The 18,575-nt window shown below is 44.5% G+C and overlaps 1 protein-coding gene across 2 annotated transcripts in view; it reads right to left on the minus strand.

The window, feature by feature from the left end:
- Nucleotides 1-18,575, minus strand: part of PEX14 (peroxisomal biogenesis factor 14) — a 152,781-nt gene that overhangs the window by 5,234 nt on the left and 128,972 nt on the right. Inside the window, exons 5-7 of one of the 2 annotated variants that reach the window (XM_056795781.1) lie at nt 11,874-11,959; nt 9,373-9,475; nt 8,027-8,124 (exon numbers count right to left, since the gene is read on the minus strand). In XM_056795781.1, coding sequence (XP_056651759.1) covers nt 8,027-8,124; nt 9,373-9,475; nt 11,874-11,959 — 287 coding nt within the window. The remainder of the gene's footprint in view (nt 1-8,026; nt 8,125-9,372; nt 9,476-11,873; nt 11,960-18,575) is intronic. The other variant, XM_056795782.1, reaches the window with a different exon arrangement.

An 18,575-nucleotide genomic window follows, 5' to 3' on the forward strand; every position in this document is an offset into this window, starting at 1 on the left:
GTTATGTTAATATGCCACGATCTATTTGATTAGATCCCACTTTGCTTTCAGGAGTTTGCTACCCCCAAAAGGGCCAATTCATGTGTCTTGTAGCTGACTCTTCCTGGATACACCTCCCTCATAGGGATTGCCTCGTTTTTCCATTTTTTAAAAATTCCTAGTGCTTTGAACATAGTAAGCCCTTAATAAATGCCTTTTCATTCATTCAATTACCCATTCACACTGTGAATATTTTGGTCCAGATGGGCCCTTTTTGTTGCTGACCTTTTTGAGGTCTTAAGTCCCAAAAATGAGTTGCAAGGTCAAAGGTTCTGAAAGGATTTATGCCAAGTTCAGTGACTTTTTGCACATATTGTTGTTTCCCAGAATGGTTACAATAATTTTGAGCTCAACCAAAGGTGCATTTGTATGCCTGTCTTCTCAATGCCACTCCAATACTTTCCATTTTCTTTTCATCATCTTTGCCATGCAACCATGGGTAAGTCACTCAACTTTTTAGTGCTCCAGACAACTACCTATAATTGAAGGCTAATTTGCCAATCTATCAAGAGAGGAGGTTTCCACACCAATAAAACTCCAGATCCAAACCAAAAAAATATCATCTTTGTCATTTAGAAAGGTGTGAACTGATGTCCCAACTGTTTTCATCCTTGATCACTAACTGGGGAAGGGTTGCTGCCTCTACATTTCTGTCAATTCCCTAAATACCCTGGATACTAGACTCTTGACAAAGATGCAGAGATTTTTTTTTTTTGCTCAGCTATTTATCTTCTTATTCTAGCTGCACTGATTTTGTTCATGCAAAAGCTTCTCAATTTTCTATAACAGAATTCATTTGTTTTGTCTTTTGTTATCTCTTCTCATGTTTATGAACTTTTCTGCAAGCCACAGTTAGGAAAGGTTTCTGAGGGCCACATTTGAGGAAGGATGCTGCTCATTTGAAAGGTGTGCAGATGAAAGTGACCAGACTAATGAAAAGACTAGGGATGATGCTCTGTGAAGATAAGATGAAGTAATCAGGGATGCTCAGCCCGAAAAGGAAAACTCCAGGAGACATGAGAACTATATTGACGTCTTTGTTGAGCTGTCATTGAAAGAGGAAGTCAGACTGAATCAGGAGCAATGGAGACATAAATGGCAAAGAGGCAAATTTGGGTTTCGATGTCAGGAGCCCCTCTCCCCCAACAATGGGAGCTCCTCCAAAGTGAGGTACTCCCCCTCACAGGAGGTGGGATGCCCACAGGACCCCTTCTTGGGTGTTTTACAGTCTTTCTAGAATGAGCTGGACTAAATGGACTCCAAAACCCCTTCCAACTGTGAGATTCTGAGAACCCTCGGGTAAGCCCCATAATGTTTTGCTCTGAGTGTCCTCATAGACTGGTAACGGGATGGACTGGCTGCAGGTCACAGATTCACAAGACTCCTTCATCCCTAAGGAGCAATGAAAATGTATGTTATAGGGTTGGTGTCAGATCCATTGGGATAATGTGCATAACAAAGAGCCCAACGTTACGATAAAGCACTGAACTGATGTCAACCACATCACATTGTTAGTCCACAAGAAGTTGTTTATCTTGGGGCAGGTATGAATCTTCTCACAGTTCCTTATAGCCTGTTAGAACTATTATAACATTATTATTCTTTACACAAGGGAGGAGGTAAGCTCCTGAGGGGAGGCTGCATTATTTTTGTATCTCTGTACCCTCTGAGTCTAGTGCAGGGCCCTAAACGCTGGCTGTGATGCACCTGTCATTTCAGTACCATGAGTACAGATTATGTCTTCTTCACTTCTTGCATAATTCTCATCCCAGTCCTCCCCTAACTCAAGAGGACTGATCCACTTCACAGTGGGTCATCCTAGAGGGCATTTAACCAACTTCTGTAGCTACTAGGCATGCATCTGGGTTGCTCATCTATAACTCCTTGTTCTCAAATTACTGTTAGTGCAACATTCTGCACATCAATTATGTGCTGTATGAAACTTTGGAAGCTGGGTCCTTTCTGCATTGTTGGTTATCACTGTCCCCTCTCTCCCAAGTATGGAATGTTTGCCTTTGGGCCACCAGTCATTTTGCTTCTTTGGGGATTGTGGTGTACCATGATTCATAGCTACAGAGCAAAAAAAGATGACTTTATGATGGAGAATGGTTTAGAATCATTTAAAGTGCTGTATAATTCCCCCAATACAATCCAACCTACGCCCTCTTCCTACAAATACAAGCTATTCTTTTATTTACTTATTTTCTCCTGCATGGAATGAGATCACAATATTCTGGGGTGCACTGTAAGGCATATCCAGGGAATCTGTATGGAGGACTTCCCCATTTGTAGGAGAATGCTCCTTCAGTCTAGAGGCTATATTGGATGTCCTATACAATAGTAGCAAACATTCTGGGCAGGTATATATCTTTGTGTTCTCTGCTTCATGTGACACCAACAGTCAAAGGATCATTCAACAAAGCAGAGAACTGTGATTGTACTTATTGGGAGACCATGTATGGTCTCACCTTTCTACTTTTGTCCCTTGGAATTCTTGGTTTCTCTGGTGAATCAGTAGTTTAGCATCATGCTTTGTGAGTCATCCTTTCCTGAAGCCCTCTTCCCTCCCCAAATGACCATCTGGTCATTTTGTATCTACTAGCCATGTATGTATACATGGATGTAGAATGTAAGTTCCTTGAAGGCAGAGATGATTTCACATTTGTCTTTGCATCCCTAGCATTCTCCCAAAGATTTTTAAAGAGATAAGAAAGTAGGCATCTAGATCCATAGTTATTGAGGTCCCTTGATCATCTTTTGTATTTAGATTGATAACAGCTACTCTTCCGATCTTCTATCTGTATATGCTTTTCTTCTTCTTCTTCTTCTTCACCCAGTACAACAAACAGAGGTCTGCAGTTGTGATGAGTCCAATACGATGGTTCTGTTGTCACTGGAGATGGAAATGCTTTGTCATAAAAAGGCTAACAGATGCTTGGTTTTCCACTTGTTTGTTATTCTCCTTCCCGACTCATCAAAGCACATACTCTTGGGATGATCTGCCCTAGCTATGTCAAATGCCAAGCTTTCTTCTCGACTTTCCTATGTTATTTTCCAAGGCAAACCCATTCGTAACCTTTCTCTGTCCTCCTCCACAAGATCTCAAATGAATCTATATTTGCAGACCAATACCACTTGGTTTGGAGATCAATTCTTGATGCCTAAGGTGGTTTCAGAGCTCTTTAGGCCTCCTCATTGTGGCAATTGCTTCACATCAGCTAAAAGTCTGTAGGAAACACTAAATCCAGCTTGATTTTTCATTGTCTTTAGCATGTTTGAATGCCAAAAATAGGAGTTTAATAAATGTTGAATTGATGAAAATAACCACATGGGAAAGTAACGGTCATCATTGTTGGATCCCTGAGCATGACCACATATTCTGTTAGAATAGATTTAAATATTTCCCAGTTTAAAAGAAACTGTTCCAAAAGACTTAATTTCCAATCCCTTCTCTGCTAAGAGCAGAAACCACAGGGAGCACAGAGGAGTAATAATCACACAACCCAATATCCTCTCCCACTTCCTTATAGTAATTCCTGTTGAAATGGACAGAAAACAGGATAGCTACTAAGAAACTGCTTTTATAAATGCTATAACCAAATGGGTGAAATAGTTTTTAAAGGCTGCAGGTGGGCCTGACATAAGCCCACATAGACTCCAGTCAATGTCCGAATTGTTTCTAAATAAGCAATTAATTAGGGCTCCTTGGAAGGTGGTCACTCCTAAATTTCTTTTCTCTTGCCTTATCACTCTCCAACATGGACTAACCTGGACGATTGAAGTCAAAAGTATGTAAGAGTGGGAAGAGATAACAATCCAAGAGAGTGAACATAGGGTCTTGCATAGAAAAGAAGCTCTATAATAAATAGTGGTTAAATAAACAAGCGCATGACCGTGTTGTGGGGTAAGACACCTGGGATAATCTTCTCTGAGCTTGTAGGTCAGAGCTATAACTGAGGTCTCACTCCACAGAGACAAAAGTTCCCCAGTGTCTACAGTGAACAGAAGAAGATGGGTGTGAAGGCGCTTTGGCTGATGACACACATACAAGACACAGACGTACATAGACTGACTCTGTCTGTGTCTCTGGCGCTCTTTCTCTCTCGTATTCAAGAGCGTATTCCCATGAGATCCACGCTCCAGGCCATCAGACAGGCAAGAACCCAGGAGCCGCCACTGTTCTGGCTTCTCTAAGACCTTGAAAGCTACAGCAGCACATTAACAAGAGAGCAATTTCTACTCACCGGCCGGCAAAGGACTCAAATTTCCAAACGCATATGGTGCCAGATGCCTAGGATTTAGAAATAAAATCTGACATCTGGGGCTTTTTAGCCAGTCTCTTTAAAAACAGTTGTAGAAAACTCACAGCCTTTGGTTTTATGTAGGTTTTTTAATTACTTAAAGCTTCTCTTTTTAATTTTTTACAGTGCTCCAGTAGGAGCTTGGAAGGCAGATATAAAAACTTACATTACAGCTGAGAAAACACAGCTTTTGCTCTTTGGTTTATGGGGTTACCAAAGTCTTCATACACATGGGGTTTAGATACCAAAACAGCATGCTTTACATTTCAGTGCAGGAGAAAATGAAAAGGGGTGGGAGGATAGAGAGTTTCCCCACAAAAAAAAAGTGCCAGAAACTTTTAAAGGCTGTTCTCAACCACCAAGCAGAATTCCCGTGCCCTTTCCCTTCTCAAAACCCAACATGTGGTCTTAATCTTAATTCGTAAGACCTGAAAACAGTTTTCCAATTTCCGGAATGGCTTCAGGCCACTGGCAGGCCGCAGCTCCAAAGGATAACAGAGCTGTGACCATAAATCGGCTTTCATGGTTTGTTTACGGCTGTGCAGCCATGTGGGTCCTACTGCATGGAGCGTGTTCCGTGGCGAAGAGTGGCCACTGGCCACAAACAAGCTCTGTGTGTGGCATGGCAATAGCAGGCTGTGCCGGGCCTGGAGGACCAAAAGCACCTAAATCCTGCCATCAATGGGGACAGCAAAGCAGTAGCTATGTTCCTTCTCCAGAAGAGTCACTGCTCTGTTGAGTGTGGGAGCCCAGGTACCACCTACAGGACATTCTCAGAACTAAGCAGAAGTTCATCAAAGTGACAGCCAGCATTTCTAGGGCACTGCAAGGTCTGCAAAGCCATTTACACATGCTGTGGCACTGGATCGCCTCCCCAGCAGTACTGTGAGGTGGGTGATGCTGAGTGAGATTAAGTGGCCTGACCAGGGTCAAACAACTAGGAAAATAGCAGGGGCTGGCACCGCAACTCAAGTCTGGGGAACTCTGAGGCCAGCATTGTGCCCACCAGGCCACCCAGCTGCATTCCTGGATCTTGATGAACAGAAGAGGCTGAAGGATGGCTACGTTATTGGGGGGGACGACTACAACAAAACTGAGATCATCAATCCCTGGGGCTACTTTTCCCCAGGAAGATAATTCTATGAGCAGCTCTTTAAAGCACAAACTAAGGGGCTCCCAGAAGGAAGGGTAGGAAAGAGGCAGATGGAGTTGCAGAAGGGCCTTCCACCACTGGGTTAGTACTCCTCTCAAGTCCTTTGGCACTGACTGGACTGACCTCCACAACAACAGAAGGTTGATATTTATTCAGTGACCACTGTTTACAAAACCTTTTGTCTAAAGGCATCTAGGTGTCACAGTGGATGGAGAGCCAGGCCTGGAGACAGAAGGTCCTGGGTTCAAATCTGACCTCAAGCACTTTCTAGCTATGTGACCTTAGGCAAGTCACTGAACCCCCAGTGCCTAGCCCTTACTTTTCTTCTGTCTTGGAAGCAGTACTTAGTATTGATTCTAAGACAGCAAATAAGGATTTTTTAAAAAATAACTCTCAGTCTAGACAATAAGCATTTTTAAGCTCCAGGACTCTTCTTCCTGTATGAATGAAAAGTGAAGCTCTTGGCAGTGGTTATCAGTCTCATCCAGGAGACACTGATGGGCTTCTCCAGGGTTTGATGAGACCAGCACAATGCTACATACACACAGAAGCAGCTGGAGGACCTCCCTTATCTAGGGAGTGGGGATCCCTCTTCCACCTGGATTCTGTCCTGAATCTCCTCCACCAAGCGGCCAGCATCACCAGAGATGATCAGAAAGTCAAGGAAAAAGGTTCTCTCAGTTGTTCTATCTTTCAAAGAGTGTTGTGTAATTCTGATGGCTTGTATGCATGAGAGATCGCTTGTTGGAAGACAGGTTTTTAGGGGGCATTTAGCATTACTGAATCAGACACTTTTCTGTAACACACAGTGAGAGGTATTCAGTCAATTGATGGTAAAGATGAGGTCTACTGTGGGAAAGGCCTGTTGCTAACTCGTCAGGCCTTCCCTCCAAGACCTCCCTGTCCTATCGCCTCCAGCACACACAGGAAGGTGACTATCAGCAGGCTGCTCCAGCCTGTAATGTGGTGGTTCCCCCTCCCTTTTCACTCTCTTCCTCATCACTCCTACGCCAACCTCCTCTGGAAGCACATTCCAGGCAGGGCTGCCACAGTCCATGGGCCACCAGTGACTCTGATTTGCTTCATGAGGGTGAAAAGTGGTTTTACTTCAAAACAAGACCTGTTAGATCTTTTCCATTTTGAATCTGTTTGCTGTCTTCCTCCTCCTAGATTCACTCTTAATGCTCCTGGAATAGTTTTGTTTAGATGAACCTCTCACCAGGCTTTCTTCAAACTTGTTTTACCAACCTCTGCTACCCTCAGTTATACAAAGGGATTCTGCTCAGAAGATTCAATAAATGCTTTAAGGTAAGTTGACACTTTGCAAATATTATCTCAGGAGATTCTTAGAACAATCCTGGGAAGCAGGTGCTGTTATTATCCCCATTTTACAGATGAGGAAACTAAGGCAGACAAAGTCTAAGTGACTTGCCCTGAGCCACACAGCTAGGAAGAGTCTAAGGCTGGATTTGAACTCAAGTCTTCCTCACTTCAGGCCCAGTGTTCTCTCCACTATGCCATCCAGCTGTCAGCCTTTTCTCTAAGAACCCAAATTTGGAATCTAGTACACAGAACAGGTTCTTAATCAGAGTGAGAATCCTATAAATTCTCCCGACATTAACATGTCTAAGGTTAGAAAACCTTCAACATTCAATCATATTTCAACCAACCAATCAGCATTTATTAAGTAGCCATTCTGTGCCAGGCACTGTGCTAGGTGCTAGGTATATAACAACAGAAGTGAACAGACTCTCTCTTGAGAAACTTATTAAGGAGAAACACCGGTGCATGCAGACATTTGTGGGTCTACTATCCACATACAAATCCATGTATGTATGAGCACGTACAACAGCTGGGGGGTTGGGCGGATTGTGTCAGAAAAGGCCTCTGCAAGGATATGGCCACTGAGCTGAGCCTGAAACCTCAGAGCTGGCAGTGAGGGGGCAGTGCCTGCCGCCCAGCTGGGCACGGGAGACTGTCATCTCTATAGTACTTCTTCTTAATCAACAGAGCGACATGGCACATCTTAGGAGTGGAGAGCACACAGCTGGCACAGACCCTCTGAGATCCCCTCAACCAACTCCTTCTCTTTTAGAGTAAGGAAATCCAAGTCCACAGAAAGCGAGGAACTTGTCCAGGACGGCCTCGGCAGCATCTGAACCTCAATAGTCCAGCTCCAAAGTCAGCCCCTTCCCACTTTACCACACTGCTAGAAGAATCCAACTTGAAAAGTCCCACCCCTTACACATACTTGGAGTCCTTGGGCATGGCAGGCACCTGCCCATGGATTCTACAAGGATTCTTTCTTTGTTGTAGGGGAGGAACAACTGAATCCTATGACCAGATGCCAAGCCCACAGTTGGGTGTGGGCCTCCCTCCTCTGGAAAAGCGGAGTCAATTTAAATAGCCACTCAACAACCACCTCGGGCCCAGGGCTATTGAGCCAAGAGGCCCATTTTACTAGGCTGGAAACGTCATCAGGACCTAGGGGAACACTGGACACAACAAAGAAATGAATCAAGACCTGTAGTACCTTGGAGGCAGCCAGTTCCTGGGTAAGATCCTGGATTTTCTGCTGCTGCTGGATCAGTATTTCTTGGACCGAAGCTAATGTCGTCTGTAACTGAGTCACTATTCAGGGAAAAAGCAGTTAGAGCTCAGTAAAGCTGGCCCACAGAGTTTTCCTTCTCTTCCTCTCTTTGTCTCTGTCTCTGTCTCTCTTTCTCTCTCCCTGCCCATCTGCCTCCATGATGCCTCTGCTCCTGCTCTATCTAATTTATCGAGGGATGCTCCCTCTCTCTCTCTCCCCGTTATAATTCATCTGCACTATGGGCAATCTACCTGCACTGCCTCTAACCTCCAGTATTTCTAGTTTATCTTTCTATTGTAGAGTTGTCTATAGGCAACAGTATATCCATCCAAAACCTCTCCCTCCTAATTAGATCGACTCGGGATTTGCTCAGCTCTCTCAACTTCAACAGTGTTGGCATCATTCATCTGATGGGGCCTCACACGTGCTCTCGTGTAACTAGGAGAGAATTTCCAATTCTGAAAGAGAATGATTTCCTTTTCCTTCCTGACAAATACCACCCAGGAAAGATTAAAAATAGAAAAGTGGGTTTCCCTGCTGCTCTTCTTTCTCACCTCTCCCTCTCGGGTCCTGTGTCCCCTCCCCAGGCTCATATGTGCTCCCTTCCTGACTATTGGCTGGCCACCCCCATCCTTTGGTGTGCCTGCTCCAGACAACTTCTAAGGAAGACCCCCCCATGAACTCCAGCCTTTGCAAAGGAGAAACTCTTGGCTTGTGACTTGGGAAGCTCTCCTTTGTTTTTTAATCCAGACCTTCCATCCCGTAAACAAGTTCATGAAGGAAGAAAGAAGCCTACTGGTGTGACAGGTTACAGCTAATCTGGGCCATCAGGAGGGTGCTGGGTAATGAACGAGAGCCCCGTGGAGTCAATAACAGAGAAGGTGGCCAGGGTTTCAGGAGCCGCAGTAATTACAGACTCTCTTGACCCCGCTTTGAATTCTTAGAGGGAAGGGGGAAAAAAATCACTGAAAAACCCCCCTGAAAACCTCGGAGAAGCAGAAATTAAAAATGAACTTTACAGCCCCTAGAAAGGCTGTCATTTTATTCCCCTTATTAATATTCTGAGGTTGGGAGCCTTTCCGTAAAAACATAATTAATTGAGGCCGCGCCGACAGTAAACAAGCAATTTCAAATTAAACCGAAATGACGGCGGCTTCATTTGCAAATGTGAACAGATTCTCGAGCAGATAAATGAAGTCACCGCATAGAGTGGAGGCGGAGAGCTGGATGGGGGGGTGGCACATGCGGGGGGCTCTGAGGGGCAAGCTGATGGAGCCATCAGTCTCTACCTGTCTGCGTCATGCTGCCGCTCATCTCCGAGATATTCGCCTCAATTCTCTGAAGTTGTTTCCTGTCCTCCTTGCCTCCCATGAGAAGAGGGAGCAGGTACTTCTGCAAGAAGGGAAGGGTATCAGCAGTGACCACTTACCCCAAGGCTCCCTGCCCTTCACTTCCCAAAGACACCCTGAGTGCCCCGAACCAACGCTTCCTTTCATGGGCCCTTCCCTCTCAAGAGCCACCTGGAAGTTAGGAGAGGCCCACCCCACTTCTGGGTTCTTCTACCCTACTGTGCTCCAACAACTTAACACAAAGTCTGTGACTATGCAGGGGAGTCCCAGGAAGCTCACTCTAATCTGATAGCTCTCAGAACAACTTCCAAAAAAACCCCACCAGAGTTGGGCTCAAATGCAAGAACCTCTGATATCCCTGAGAGGGCCCACCAGGAGTTCTCAAAGAAGAGAGGGGAGAAGTCATGGAAGTAAGGAAGGTGGACGATGACACTGACCAGAGAGGACACAGGAAAAACAGGAGGAAGAAGGGCTGCCCTGAAAACCCCTAAGCACCACTCGGGCAGGTTATCAAGCATCCTTCATAACTGACTGGCTCTGGAAAGAGTAGGATTTGGGTCTACCAGGTGTTCCTAAACTCTTTCTTTGGGCTTCACAAAAGGAGAAACAGCAACTTCTCCATTAACAGTTTCTTATTGGGGAGGGAAAAGGAGGTGACTCACAAGGGGTTTGTGGGAACAACTCTTAAGTGAAGTTCATCATTTAACATTTCTATATAAGCACTTTCTATTTTGCAAAGTGCTTTTTCAAATCACTGGTATTAGTTATTGCCCACAATGTTGCAGAAACACATCAATGGCAAAGTTACCACTTGAGAGGAAAATCCTGAAAGTTCCAAGTCAGAGTTCTCACTCATAAGCTGGAAAGTTAGTGAGGGTTCTCTTTAGGAGAGAAGGTGATTACGTGGCCCCTAGCTGCAGCCTTCCATACATGGAGAGAGAGCAAAAGCATGGTGTCACCCCCATTTTATAAATGTAAACCTTTTCCTGCCAACATTTTGGCTGCTCCTTTCATCTGTTCATCTTTCTTTTCTATCCCTGTCTCTCAGTCTCTCAAAAATTACCGAAAAGTCACAGAGAAAGAAGGTGCCGACTTGCCCTGACCAAGGGAGTTCAGAGCTCCTACAGCAATGCCATCACAGTTCCCGGCTCTCTGTCCCATCCTAAGCCTCTACTCCCCCCCACACCTTCACTTGTCTCTCTCCTTAAGGCCCTGAAGAAAAGAGTCTAGAACTTATTATCCACACCCAAAGACATGTCTTCCTGGCCAGGTCAATGGGATTTGTTGCTGGGTCTTGGAACTACTGAGTGAATAGCTATTTAACCATTACTTATTATATGAGGCATTTATTTGAAAAGCCTTTTAGGAGTTTTATAATTTGACATTGTATTTAGACTGCACTTCTCTATGTATGACATATAGCACATGAAAAGGAGTACCGGAGAGCTTTAGTTTTGAATTTCTGACACTGAAATGTCCACCTTTGGCACTGGACTTTACATACAGAAAAGTATATCCCACTTATTAGGCAGCTACCAGCTTTTGAAATAGGTCAAAACTACTAATCCTGAAGTAGAGAGAAATTTTAGCTAAGAAAGAAATTTTAAGCTTATGTGTATTAAACTAGGTAACCTCTCAGGGCCTTTCAATGATAGGATTCTAGGATGAAAATTGATTCTGAATATCACAATGCTAGAAAAAATATCACTCGTTGAGAAGCACAAGGGAGAGAACAGTAGAGAAAATGGACCACTGGGATGGGACTGGTGCCCCCACTCACTCTCTCATCCCCTGTAGTCTCAGGTGCCTGACTTTCCCAGCCTCATCTCTAGTCTCCCACCTTTAGGCATTCAGTCCTTCCTAGGGAATAAAAATACTCTGAATATCTTCAAATAACACCCTTCTCTCTGTTAGACTACTAGCTCCCTCTGGGGAAAGTGTGGATGTAAAGGGTATCTTTTAGTGGGTATATCAACTATGGAATGCCATGTTTTTGCATGAAAACTCTGAATAGATGGATAACCTTCTTCAATGAGCAGGATTTTTTGTTTGTTTAAGTAATATCTTAGATTTATATGCAAACTAATCTAATGTACCAACAATTGTTATCAGTGACCAGAAGACAGACCCAAGGATAAGAATGTCATGGTTCTGAGTCTGCTGGCAGCTACAGACCTCAAAAGCTGGGCCTTAAACTTAGATGAGACAAGCCAGCTAGCTATTCACAGGTCTTACTTGTCACATTCTAGTCTACAAACTGCTCCCAGGGAAACGATCAATCTGATTGTTGGGGTCCTTTCCTCTCTCTGGGATGGCACCTCTAGATGGGGGAGGGGCAGGCCTTCCACCACGCCTAAAGGGAAGGATGTAACCGAGGCACAAAACATGTGATGGCCCCAGAAAATGAGGTAGCTCGGGATCTTTGTGAGAGCCACACATACCTTGTAGAGTTGGTGGAAGCCAAAGGCGATCCCTGCCATAATGATAGTCAGAGCCCCATAATCTCGCCATCTAGAACCTGTAGAGTCTAAAGGTTAGAGAGAGAGAAATGACAAGTAAAGAAAACAGATACCACAGACTCTTTCCAACTGGAGGACAGGGAGAGGGAAGAGAAGCTAATTTGGCCAGGATCATAGAGATTAGCTGAAGGCAGAATTTGAACTCCAGGCCTCAATATCAAGGGCAGCACTGTGCTCACTGGGTCATCACTGATGTCTCCTCCATAATTAAGAGAAGGACAAGTAGGTGCATAGCATGAGTCATGACTCAAGGCTCCTAACTGACAGACCCTCAGTGTTGCAAAGGAAATTCCTGTCCAGGGAGAGGCTGGACCAGAGGACCATTCAAGTCCTCTCTGAGAAGCTCATCACTCCTGGCACAGTTCTAGTCCACAATGGGGTCCACCTGCCAGTTACTAGGCATGCCTCTAATTCTTACTGTTCCTGGTCCCTTCTACCAGCAAAATGGGCAGAACTCCAAGAGTCTGTAGTGGGGCATGGAGGAACCCTTCATGCAAGTTCCTGAAACTCCAAGGCCACCCCCCCCCCCAATGGCCTTCACATCATACTAATATCACAAGAAAGCCAGGAATCTGGAAATGGATTTGGGAGAAGAAAAGAGCGATAGAATTGCTGACCCTCATTAGCAGAGCATCAAAATTCAGCTGAGCAAAGCAGAGGGGCTAATTTCTCCTACCCACCAAATGGAATCAAAAGTCCCCTGTATTTTGATAGCTTCAAGCCCTTCCTCCCCTCCTCTCAGGCACACACCCATAAAGCTGCCAGCAAGGCCCTCATGTTCCCTAGGTTTCATTAATAATCCAGAGGCAGCAGAATGATCTTTCTTAAAGTTCAGTAGCAGGATGTGGGCACACGCAGAGAGGGGGCCGCTGGCCAAGAGCCCGACCAAGACAGATCCATGGCCAGAGCCTTCCCAGGGTTCAATAGAAGCACCTTTCCTCCCCCTCCCTTGCTCAGCTCTGCTCAATTGGCTTCTGTAGAGACTGAGGCTCCATCCATCGATTGAGATGCCTGGAAGTGTCTTTCCTTGGCCACCACACTCACTCACTCACTCACTAAATGCCTGTGGATTTCAGACTGAGGTTTGCCAAGACAAGATCTACATAGGGCCCCTTTCATAAAATGGCATTTGGGCAGTTCTCTCCTAAATTTTCTTCTCAGAGTCTAGGAAATACCCTCCAAGATCTGCTCAACCAGGGTCTCCAGATCCCTAGAGATCTCCATCTGTCCTAAAACAAAGGGTGCTTACGAATTCACAAATTGCCAAAGGGTGCTAAAAGACTGTCTGCCCTTTGATGCAGCCATAGCACTGCTGGGCTTGTACCCAAAAGAGATAATAAGGAAAAATACATGTACAAGAATATTCATTGCTGCGCTCTTTGTGATGGCAAAAAATTAGAAAATGAGGGGATGCCCTTCAATTGGGGAATGACTGAACGAATTGTGGTATCTGTTGGTGATGGAATACTATTGTGCTCAAAGGAATAATGAACTGGAGGGATTTTCCATGTGAACTGGAACAACCTCCAGGAATTGATACAGAGTGAAGGGAGCAGAACCAGGAGAACATTGTACCCAGAGACGGATACACTGTGGTAAATTCATATGTAATGGACTTCTCTACTAGTAGCAATGCAATGATCCAGAACTATTCGGAGGGACATATGAGAAAGAAACTATCCACAATCAGAGGAAGAGTTGTGGGAAAAGAAACACAGAAGAAAAACAACCCCTTGATCACATGGGTCGGTGGGGCTATGACTAGGAAAGTGGACTCTAAAGGATCGCCCTAGTGCAAATACTAATAATAGGGAAATGGGTCTTGATTGATGGCACATATTAAACCCAGTGGAATTGTGCATCATATATGGGAGGGGGTGAGGGGAGGGGGAGAGGGAAGGAACATGAGTCTTGTAACCATGGAAAATTATTCTAAATCATCTAATTAAATAAAATTTAAAAAAAAAAAGAATTCACAAATTGACTATTCAGACCTGAACTAGTAAGTTCAGAAATCATCTGGTCCAACCCATGCCTCAAAGGAGTTCCCTTCTCCATATACCTAAGACACACGGACTGCTTCCTCAACCACTTTTATTCTCATTTAACTAGGGGAAAAAATGAGCTGATGGGAGAATTAGGGATGTGGGATGAAGAGCAGGGAAGGTAGGGTTGGCTGGATCTTTGACCTTGATCTCACATAGCCAAGGGACTCAAAGGGTCAGCTTTATCCTCATTACTAATTATAAATACAAGAGAATGGAGACAAGAAAGGTTAGTATCTTTTTTTCTTTCTTTCTTTTTATTTTTAAATATTTTTCCATGTTACATGATTCATTTTATTTCCCCCCTTCTTCCCTCGCCACTCCCAGAGCCAACAAGCAATTCCACTGGGATGTACAAATGTTATCACTTGTAGTACCTATTTCTTAGGCCAGTTAGTATACAGTGAGGCTTTACTTAGGGCACAAGCTGGTCATTATTGGGCCTTAGACCCAACAGAGAATAGCATTTCCCTCAGAATAACTAATTACATCCACATTTTTCAATCAAAAATCCACTGAACCCACATAAGGCACAAGTCAGCAACTGGGTTGAAACCAGGACCACCAACCTTCATAAGCACTTCTTCATGTGTTAGGAAATCCGGGCTATATGGGGTTAAAGCCATGCCCAAAGGCAGAGCTAGTTTCCAAGCTGTTCCCACCTTCCAAGTGCCCTGACCTCCAAGCAGAATTGAGAAACACCTGTAGTACCTTGTCAGATGCACCCTTCACCTCTCTCATCGTTCCCTCCGTTCCTGTCATGCTCACGCTAAGAACATTTTATTGCCCTCTGGTTTTCATTATTAATGAAAAGGGACCAGAATGATCTTTCCTAAAGTTCAGAGAGTCTATAAAGACAAGAAGCCGAAATGCCATTTTACTCGTTTTGGAGATGGGTGATACAACTCTGTCTGGTGGCAAAAAGGGAGAGAAAAGAAGAGCAGGGCTGGGGAGGGCTCTCACTAGCCTGAGGTGCTTTCAAAGAGAAAGAGAATGGACTCTGATAGAGTGATAACAGTCTCTGGGTCCTAATCCAATTCAGTTCTGTAAATGTTTATCAAACACCTACAATCTGGCAAAATTTTCCCCACCACCACTCCAAGACCCCCTCTAAACCCCAAACCACTTGGATTTCCCCCCTCATACTAGGAAAGCATCTGTTAGCATGAACTATGAGTACTAGGAATAGGACCTGAAGGTGATGACAGGCCAGCCACATCTACAGGACACTGCAATTTAACTCAGAGAGAAGTCAGGAAGTGGTTAGGAGCTCAAGAACCCCAAGATCTTAAAGCCTTATGACTCCATGTCACAAATGGGAAGACCTCCAGACTTTAAAATGACCCTAAAGCCTGCATGACTGGCTCTGCTCTTTTCTTTCCAAGGCCAGATGTAAAGAATGAGACAGATATCTATTGTAATTAAAAAGGACACCAAAGCAATAACAGATTGGCTTTCAATTAGGTCTTTCACCTAAAACAGGCAATGCTAGCTAGCTACTATGTCCAAAAATGCTTTAAAAGGAAACATTCCAGATTTTTCAAGTAACTACCATCAGCATTATCTTCAAGCACAAAAAGGAGAAAGTGTACTTATAGCTTTGGATCCCAGCACTGGTGAAAGTGTCTTTATTTTTCTTCCAGGTCTAAAATGTCTTCATCACCTCTGCCTCTTTTCAAGGCTTAGCCTCACTTCTTATAAGACCCCTTTCTGATCTCCTCATTAGTTCACTCTTCTCCCCCATACATCAGTTTTTCTTGGTGTGTATGATATATATATATATTATACCTGTTCCATGACTTCAGGAGACTGGCACTGCCAGTCTGAGAGCTTAAGAGATCACCACCAACACACTGGCAGGAAAGGTAGAAGCAAGTATCTGAACCATGGTCCTCTAATTCCAAGGCTACCATTCTTTCTCCTACATCCTACTGCCTTCTCTACACTGAAGGTACGTACTCTTCTTGAAGGCAAGAACAGTTTAATTTTCTTCTTCTTTTTCTCTAGCACTTTGGACAGAGCAATGCACACAGTAGGTGTTTCACAAGCATTTGCTGAACTGAATGGATCCAGGATCTGGAGAACATTACTAATTATGGTCCATTAGAGTAGCAATGCTGCTTTTGGCTACCAAACAGCATAATGTGCTTGTAACAGCAGAGTGGCTAAAGCACTCAATGCAGTTGGGAAGCCCTGAATTGAAATCCTACTTGGAGCACTTACTTACTAGCTGGGTGCCTCCAGATGAGTTGGCCTCAGGTCCCTCCAATGTAAAATGAGGATCTTAATAGCAGCAATGTTTCAGGGATGTTGTGAGGATCGAATGAGATCACTGTAAAGTGTTTTGCAAACCTCAAAGTGCTATATAAAAGCTAGCTTTTATCATCATTGTTACTGTTGTTGTTATCCCCACAATGGGAAATGGGCAGGGGGCTCCGGGAGGCCTCCGTGACGTAGGCGTTCTCCTTCTAAGGCTGCAATCTGAAGAGCTGGGCTCTGGCCAGACCTAGCCACACGCCTGACTGTAAGTTCACTGAGATGCGAAGGCCAATTCATCTCCTATCACATGCAAACAATTAAAAAGTCCCCAAATGAATGACTTCTTTTCAATGCATTATTCCTGAAATATACTCACCAGTCTTAGGAGTGACCTTGGCCCAGAAGGCAGCACAGGCTTCCTGCCTGCTCCCCAGGAGGTGGTGCTATGCCCCAGCTACCACAGGCCCCTCCCTCCAGGGGACAGGTAGACATGGGGAAGGCCCTGTTGAATGCTATTTGGGAGATTGGGAACTCTAGAATTGTCATCCCACTGCTGACATCATACTCAACAAATGGGGGTGAGGCACTGTAGAAGGAAGGCTTCTGAGGGCTAGTATGGTACTCCACCTGCTGTGTCTATTGCTAAACAGGCTTCAGATTCTGCACCTAATCTTGGTGGCAGCATCCCCCACCCCCATCACTGTCCTGAACAACTCTGCAGAAAAGGGGACAACGTAAGGCCCCAAGCCCTACAAGAACCCGGCCAGCTGGAACACCCATAACAGAGTTCCTTAGGAACTAACTAACCCATGCACTGGCATTTCAACTAATGCAGTGTTTTCACAAAACCAATTAACAATGTCAGGCATGGGCTTTCCCTTGGGTGGAAAGAGAAAGCTACAAGTTGGAACAGCAGAGGGACTGTCTCCTTGCTGTTTCCCAAATGTGACACTGTTCCTCATCTTTCTGACAGACTATCCTCCATGTCTGAAATCACAGTAGGCTTTTATATGGTGCTGTAAGGCTGCAAAATGTTTGTTATCTCATTCAATCCTCCCAACAACCCTCAGAGACAGATAGTATTATGATCATCATCATTTTACAGTTGAGGAAACTGAGGCATTCAGAGGTGCAGTGCCTTGATCTGAGTTAGGGCAGATTTGAGTTCAAACCTTCCTATCTCCAGGCTGGGGCTGCTTCAATGCTACCTCTTGTCTGTCTTTCTGAATCCCTGGCTTTCTTCTGGAGTCCTCACCACTTTCCTGATTCCCCCACAAAACAACTACCTGGTACTCATTTTTCTTGTACCTACTTCTGCACATAGGGATATGTCCTCTCCCTAAGTAGGCCATCATTTCTGTGAGGGCAGCTTCATTCTTTGGACATGTATCCCTAGCAGCAAGCATGGAGCCTAGCACATAACAGGGGCTTAATAAATGCTTGGAGAGGGATGGAAGACGGGCACCTTGGAGATTAATATGAAAAGTCAAGTAAGACAGTCGATGTAAAGTAGTTTGTAAACCTTAAAGTGCTACCAGGGGAGACCCAATACCCTATGAGGTAGATGAATAGGGCAAGAAGTTAGTAGGCTTTGAGCATGGTCACCTCAGCATAGGGGGAAAGAGAGCTCAGGTGATCAGTGAAGGCAACACAGAGCAAACCTCTCCAGCCTTACCCGAGTTCCAGAATTGTCAAGAATGGCATTACAGAGATTGGAAGAGGGAAAATTCCAGACCTGATACTAGGCAAGAGTGCTTTGAAGCAGGTCTCTCTCTGCCTAAGGGTGCAACAGGAATACACAACTTCTAAAAATAAGCAGTAGTGGTGGAAAACTGGACAGAGAGCCAAGCCTAGAGATGAGAGGTCCTGGGTTCTAACCTGGCCTCAGATATTTTCTAGCTATGTGACCTTGGCCAAGTCATTTAACCCCCATTGCCTAACCCTTGCCACTCTTCTGCCTAAGAACCAATACACCCAGTCTTTAAAAAAAAAAAAAGCAGCACTAAAGTGAGAGAGGACCCATTCATAGCTACAAAAAAAGATGTTATTACACCAGCAAAAGTCTTATTCAATTTCTCTGATCAAATAATCAAAATTAATGGTGAAAGTGGGAACCATTTATTTCATTTCAAAGACAAGATGATAAAGGAAGAGAGGAAGAAAGGAAACAAGGTCATGGGTCAGCCCTTTAAGCTTAGGTATAATGGAACATTCTGCAGAATTGGGCCTGATCTCAGCCACATTTGGATGCCATCCCATCTTCTACCCCAATCTCTTGGTATATGAATAAACACAGAAAAACAAGCCAAAGTTTGTGGTG

The sequence above is a fragment of the Monodelphis domestica genome, chromosome 4 (assembly GCF_027887165.1).
Source record: "Monodelphis domestica isolate mMonDom1 chromosome 4, mMonDom1.pri, whole genome shotgun sequence".
Lineage (NCBI taxonomy): Eukaryota > Metazoa > Chordata > Mammalia > Didelphimorphia > Didelphidae > Monodelphis > Monodelphis domestica.